Source organism: Oryctolagus cuniculus, chromosome 14 (assembly GCF_964237555.1).
Source record: "Oryctolagus cuniculus chromosome 14, mOryCun1.1, whole genome shotgun sequence".
Classification (NCBI taxonomy): domain Eukaryota; kingdom Metazoa; phylum Chordata; class Mammalia; order Lagomorpha; family Leporidae; genus Oryctolagus; species Oryctolagus cuniculus.
This window is the reverse complement of record NC_091445.1, coordinates 3,512,737-3,519,663: the sequence shown is the minus strand read 5'-3', so window position 1 is coordinate 3,519,663 and position 6,927 is coordinate 3,512,737. Positions and strand designations below refer to the sequence as shown.

The 6,927-nt window shown below is 52.9% G+C and overlaps 1 protein-coding gene across 2 annotated transcripts in view; it reads right to left on the bottom strand.

Annotated features, from left to right (window-relative positions):
• Positions 1-2,321: 2,321 nt before the first annotated feature.
• Positions 2,322-6,927, bottom strand: part of CMYA5 (cardiomyopathy associated 5) — an 80,530-nt gene continuing 75,924 nt past the window's right edge. The window contains exons 11-14 of one of the 2 annotated variants that reach the window (XM_070056329.1): positions 6,123-6,222; positions 4,339-4,512; positions 2,879-3,167; positions 2,626-2,842 (exon numbers count right to left, since the gene is read on the bottom strand). In XM_070056329.1, coding sequence (XP_069912430.1) covers positions 2,921-3,167; positions 4,339-4,512; positions 6,123-6,222 — 521 coding nt within the window. In that variant the 3' untranslated portion in view covers positions 2,626-2,842; positions 2,879-2,920. Of the gene's footprint in view, positions 3,168-4,338; positions 4,513-6,122; positions 6,223-6,927 lie in introns of both variants that reach the window. The other variant, XM_070056327.1, reaches the window with a different exon arrangement.

The following is a 6,927-nucleotide window of genomic DNA, read 5'->3' as shown; positions in this document are numbered from 1 at the left end:
CCAATACGGGGCCAGCTGTTCAAGCTCCATCTTCCCAGTGGCCTGCAACTGGACATAGCAGAGTGACATACGGGGCTGGCATCGCGGTGCTGCGGGTCAAGTCAATGCTTGAGACCCCTCATCTCACACTGGAGCTCCAGCTCAAGTCCCATGTACTCCTTGTCCAATCCGGCTCCCTGCTAATGCGCCTGGGAGGGCAGCAGGTGATGGCCCTGTACCCACGTGGGAGACCCAGATGGAGTTCCTGGTTCCTGGCTTTAGCCTGGCCCAGCCCTGGCTGTTGTGGGCTTTGAGAATGAACCAGCAGATGGACGATCTCTCTCTCTCTCCCTCCTCTCCCTCCTGTCACTTTGCCTTTCAAATAAGTAATTTTTTTTTTTTTTACATAGTGGTGTGACTCTCTTGCTGATGTGAGCTGTCCATAACATAGTTCTAAGCGACAAAAGTAACAGTGATTTTTACTTGCATTTTAAAAAAATATGTGCATCCCAACAGAAAAACAGAGGTCTGAGGAATACATAGCAAATGTATTCACTTCCTGTCTCTCTTTCCCCACTTCCTGTCTCTCTTGACTTCCCATCTCACTTTCCCCACTTCCTGTCTGTCTTCACTTCCCGTCTCACTTTCCCCATTTCTTGGCTCACTTTCCCCACTCCCTCTCTTTACTTCCTGTCTCACTTTCCCCAGTTTCTCTCATTTTCCCCACTTCCTATCTCACTTTCCCACTTCCTGTCTTTCCCCACTTCCTGTCTCACTTTCCCACTTCCTGTCTTTCCCCACTTCCTGTCTCATTTTCCCTACTTCCTGTCTCACTTTCTTTACTTCTCTTCACTTCCCGTCTTTCTTCACTTCCTGTCTCTTTCTCCACTTCCTTTCTCTTTCTTCATTTCCTGTCTCTCTTCAATTCCTTTCTCTCTTTACTTCCTATCTCACTTTCCCCAGTTTCTCTCATTTTCCCTACTTCCTGTCTCTTCACTTCCTGTCTCTCCCCACTTCCTATCTCACTTTCCCCACATCCTAGCTCACTTTCCCCACTCCCTGTCTCTCCCCAGTTCCTGTCTCTCTTTCCCCATTTCCTATCTCTCTTTCCCCACTTCCTGTCTCTTTCTCCACTCCGTCTCTCTTTCCCCACTCCCTGTCTCTCCCCAGTTCCTGTTTCACTTTCTCCAGTTCCTGTCTCTCCTCACTTCCTGTCTCTCTTTCCCCACTTCCTATCTCTCTTTCCTACTTCTGTCTCTTTCCCCTCTTCCCGTCTCTCTCACTTCCCATCTCTCTTTCTTCACTTCCTATCTCACTTTCCCCAGTTTCTCTCATTTTCCCCACTTCTTGTCTCTCTTTACTTCCTGTCTCTTTCCCCACTTCTTGTCTCTCTTCACTTCCTGTCTCTTTCCCCACTTCTTGTCTCATTTTCCCCTGTTTCTCTTTCCCCACTTCCTGTCTCTTTCCCCACTTCCTGTCTCTCTTTCCCCACTTCCTGTCTCTCTTTCCTCACTTCCTGTCTCACTTTCCCCAGCTCCTGTCTCTCCTCACTTCCTCAAGGGTTCCTCCTGGAGTCACCCCCTGGAAACCCCCAGCTCTGTGGTTTTAAGGAGGTCAGTGTGGGAGGAACCTCAGATCAGGGCAATTTCTAAAATTCATGTGATTGCTGTTACTACAGTTACTGGTTTTCATTCCATTCCATTCCAATACAAGAGTAGTAATAATGAGCGACAGACGATACCTTCAGGATCTGAAAGGTGACAATGCCATTCTCCACAAAGCAGTGAGATTCTCCTCCAGTGTCACAGAGACTCCCTCCTGCCAGCAGCTGCTCTAACACCCAAGCAAGGCCCTGCAGGCTCCCAGGACCGCTCCACGCATGCACGGATCCAGTTTGATTTTCTCACTATTAGACAGCACATTTTAGAATCTGTCCAAAATATAGGATGTCATTTCTCAGTTCAAAAGACCCTTGAAACTACAATAGCTCTTGAAAATATAAATATGATCAAAGCACTTACATTACAGAAAGGAGCAATCATCTCAGTATGCCTTCTAGATATCTCTACTCTGCATACACAGTTTAGGAAAATTTTGAGAGATTTCAGGATAATATCTAAAAATGACCAACCACTTTTTTTTTAAGTAAAAATATATTCCCAGCTTCTGGCACATGACTGTAACTAGAGGCTGAAAGTGCTTAGATTTTAAAATATGAACATGTACAATTCTCACATGAAATTCAACAGGAGCCCAATCCATGACGTGTGGTGAGTGTTCACTCTCCTGGACCAGAGAAGCCCACCTGCTAAGTTACATGCAAGAAGTCCACATAGCCCATGTTTTTGAAACAGAGACTAACCATTTATTTAACAAAGTGGAGACTCCTAATATCTAGCACTTCTCTACATTTACAATTTCAGGGAAAAGAGACGCACGTTCGACAGTACACATTATTATTATTCGACAGTACGCATCATACATTTCGATGGGTTAAGACACTTCTCTGACAACTCCGATTCATGCCCCTTCAGTGCGGGGGTGACTCCCTTCTCGGGGAGGGAGCACGCGGCTCGCTGTCAGGAGCCGCGTTGCCAGCAGCTCAGCCTTCCCTCCCCCAACCTGTCTGTCCCAGGATCTCTTTCACCAGAAGTCCAGGTGGAATTCCATCTATGCTGGCTCCCCAGTCAAGTGTGAGTCCCTTTAATTGCAAAAGGAATCCCAGCACACAGAAGCCAAAGGGTGTGGGGGCTCTTGTCCCCTCACTCACACACTGCTCTACCAGGTCGGGGTTTTCATGTTGGTTTGTTCACGTGCTGATGACGGTGCACGTAGCTGCTGTGAGTGCAATGTGTGGGGCACCGTGAACCATGTCGGGGAAAGAACAGCGCAGCTCCCCACGCCCGGAATCTGAATGACTGCCCAGTGGGAGAGCCGAGGGTCACTTGTGCCTTACAGAATCCGGGGGCTCTACCCCCAGGTGCAAGGTGCACTGGCCAGGCTTCTCCAGGGCGAAGGCAGGGTGGACCCCCTCGGTGAAGCTGTGCCTCGCCATGAAGAGCACCTGGCCGCTGGCCGCGTTGACGAACACGAGTCTCTGGCTGCTGTAGTCCAGCAGAATACCCACTCTGGCTGGGTGCTCGGTTACGTGAACGTCGCTCACAACACCGCTGCAGAAAAACGTGTATCTGAAAGCAAACAACAGGCAATGAAAACCACCGAAGGGCCGTGAGAGCAGGATACGGAAAAGGCCCCGCAAACAACCGCATCTCCTGCTGTTAACCGAAACGCGCGACACTGAGCTGCGATAACGCTGTGCTAATTACTGACATCAGATCCCTGCACAGCTCGCCCCAGCCGAAGACCATTTTTAATAACTGCTCCTTCCACGTTGGGAGGCAGTCCCAGAATAACCAGCAAACGCCTCCCTTGTGTTTTCTCCCCACATGCTAATCTCTCCCCGCTGCCCACAGGTTTTAACTACCGCATTCACGGCGTGTCACTCTTTTGAATAAAACTCCTTTGAGGCTGCCATGGGTTCTAAAAAGTCCCGTAGGCTTGCCTTCTATACAACGTATTAATTTTACAGTTTAAAAAAATTATAGGCACCTTACATAAGGGTCTTAACAAAGTTTAAGAAAGACTTCATTATTATTGCCAATTTCATCCTCTGCGCACGCCGCACCTGCCCAAGCCTCACTGCTTTCTTGCTGGCGCTTTCTGCTGTGGGCAGCCCAGGGTTGCCTTTGACTTCTGAGTTCACCTCCAGCTGGTCCAGTGAGGACTCACTGGGCGGGGCTGTGCACCCCGCACTTTGAGGACGCTCTGGGGCTGTGAAAGGTTAAAGGGCACTGACCTTGTCCTCTGGGACATGCACTTGATGAGACAGGACACAGTCAAACTGCCAATGACTTACCCAGGGACTAAGGCGGAGACTCCCTAGGGCCACAGAAGATAAATCTCAGAAGGGAAACTGGCCGTGGGCGGCCCCACAGCCCCTGGCCTGCCTGGCCCTTGGTCACGGGCTCACTGAGGAGATGCAGGTGACACTCTGCTTGCCAGGGACCGCAGAGGCCCCACAGGCCAGGGAAACCGGCCTGGCCAGGCTCTGGCTTGGTTCTTCCTTCTAGCAATGGAGCTCCCTAGGAAAAGTCCTCTGGCCGCAGACCTGAGCCACTCCCCTAAGATCAGCGTCCTTAGCAACCAGAGTGACCACCAGTCCCCGGACGCTTGCTTCTTGCTTCCTGAGTGGGTGTGCAGCCTGCAAGGGGACGTGGGAGACCACACCTCCTCCAAGACCCCTGTGCAGACCTCCCCTGCAGATGCTGGAGGCAGGCGGGAGGGGCCGGCCCTGCTTACCTCTGCGGCTCTGAGCAGTGCATGTACCACGAGGTGTCTCCCTGCCCCAGGGTCCCGGCCCGCACAGCCGAGCCGGCACAGATGCCGAGCCGGTACGCTGGGCAGTCTGTGACGGTGGCTTCCCAGTAATGCTGGCCGCAGGCAGGCAGCTCCTCACCCAGCACGGATGGGATTCTGTGGGCAGAAATGATGGATGGTGCTTAGTGCGGTATCACCAGCCGTTCCCCTACGAGCACTGACGCTCACGTAGTACTGGCAGGATTGTGTCCTTAGAAACTGCCGGGTTTTGACTAAGGACACTGTTCACGGAGCCTCTAACTCGGACCAGACCACCTCAGAAGTGCCCCGATTCCCCACACGTACCTGACACAGCCGTGTCACAGGCAACACACATGGGCTGCACGGGGCACCCCTTCAGGGGCTGCGGAGCCGCGACGGAGGGGAACCGCAGCCAGGGTTAATGCAGAGAGGCCTCGCGACGCAGGAAAGAGCCCCAGGCCCACCGAGGAGCAGACACCAGTGCGTTCAGCTGTGTTTGTCAGAGCTCGGCTGCTGCCTGGGCTGCCTGGGCAAGAGGCCCCGTGCCGTGAACCAAAGCGCTCGCCCCGGTTGCTGGGCCCTCGTTTGCTGGATGCTGCCTGGAAGTGGCTAGAGCTGCAGGGAGGCATCGCTCCCAGAAGCCGCCCCCCCGCCATCTCCTGCACCTGCCCGGCAGCCTCATTTCCGGGAGGCGGCTCCTGGCAAGCCCTTGATATTTAGGGCTAATTTCAGCTTCACCATAAGTAAAGTTCTAGAAAATACAATGCGGCTATCAACCGTTATCCTCTCCGAACTCCTACCAAACTCCAGTCTATTTCTCTGCTTTTTGATTTTTTTCAAGAAACTCAAACAAGACAGAAAAGCCCAATCTATCTCTCAGGTCTTTTTTCCCCTTTCTGAATTCACCCGTTTGTCTATTTTTAGCACCTACCGTGTTCCAGGCCCATGCAAGATTCTGCACAAGTCAGAGGCATGAGACAAGGCTGCTGCCCAAGGACTGCTCGTGACTGGGAGGCTGACAAAAAGCTCCACAAGTCAGTGCCTTTGCACAGGTGACATGAGGGGGCACCAGGGCCCACGGCAAATCCCTGCTGAGCTGGGCCATGGCTGGGCAAACAGCAGCCGGATGGGAAAGCAGTGCACCTGCCGGCTGCCTGGATGAGAGCCTGTGCAAACGGCAGGCCTCACGGTGCCCACAGCCAGGGTGTTTCTCTGGTGTTGGACACAGTGTCCCGTGCTTCCTGCCATTTGCTGGTCTGACCCTCAAAGAAAAGCAGAGAGGCCACGAGAAGGAGCAGGGCAGCCTCCCCACCCTGGCCCAGCTCTGCTTCTCCTCTTCTGTGCTCCCTTTTGTGTGAGCCGCGGTGGGGCAGGATTTGTGGCCTCCATAGAAACTCGGGGGACTGGATGCTATTAAAAACCATAGAAGAATTGCCGGGTATTTTATTACTGAACCAGAGATAATAAATACCTCAAACAGACAATGAGTGAAACACAACCATCTGTGCTTGTACTCCAATACAAACACTGACACTTGCTGCCAGTCGCGGCCTACGCGGCCTCTTCCCCAGGGACGAGCACAGCTGAGCTCCACGGGCAGGCACGGGCACACAGTTACGGCCGAGGCCACATCCCGGCACGTCCATGAAGCCACGGACAGGCCCAGGGGAGGCCCGGGGAGGCCCCACGCTCTCAGCCTCTCCTGCTGACGCAGCCCCAAGCTGGGGCTGCCACCTCCTACTTACTCTGTCAGCCGTCTCCTCTCTGCAAAGCTGATCACTGTCCCGTCTGCGGAAATCTGCAGAGCAGGATGAGCTGTGTCTCTCAACAAGAGAAATCTGGTTCCTGTTGCGGGTGAGAAAACACCGTTACCACACTGGCCAAGCATCGTGTGCTGCCCCGAGCCCCACATTTCAGACTGGACATCAAAACTTGGTGTTTCAGACTCACAGCTACATACTACACTAAGGAGAGGGCATCTGTGCATGCCGGGGGCTGGTGACCTCTACCTGGAGCTGCAGGGGCAGCCTCACAGGTGTGTCCTGTCCTGGGCCACAGCATCTACCTCATCCGGAAACCAGGTGGAAGTGCAGAGTCATGGGCCCCACCCCAGACCTCTTGAGTCAGAACCTGCATTTGAATAGGCTCCTTCAAGGACCTGGGTGCACACTGAAGTCGGGGGATAGGGGCTTGCTGCCATCATCTGAAGAACAGGGTCTAGGAGCCAGCACTGTGGCACAGCAGATTAAGCCTCCACCTGTGATGACGGCATCCCATTTGGGTGCCAGTTCAAGTCCCGGCTGCTCCACTTGCAATCGAGCTCCCTTCTAATGCGCCTGGGAAAGCAGCAGAACAGGCCAAGTCCTTGGGCCTGCACCCATACGCGAGAACTGGAAGAAGCTCCTGGCTTTGGCCTGGCCCAGCTCTGGCCATTTTGGCCATTTGGGCAGTGAATAGGCAGATGGAAGATCTTGCTCTGTTTCTCCTCTTCTGTAACTCTTTCAAATAAAATAAAAAACAAGTCATTTTTTTAAATGAGAGGTCTAATTA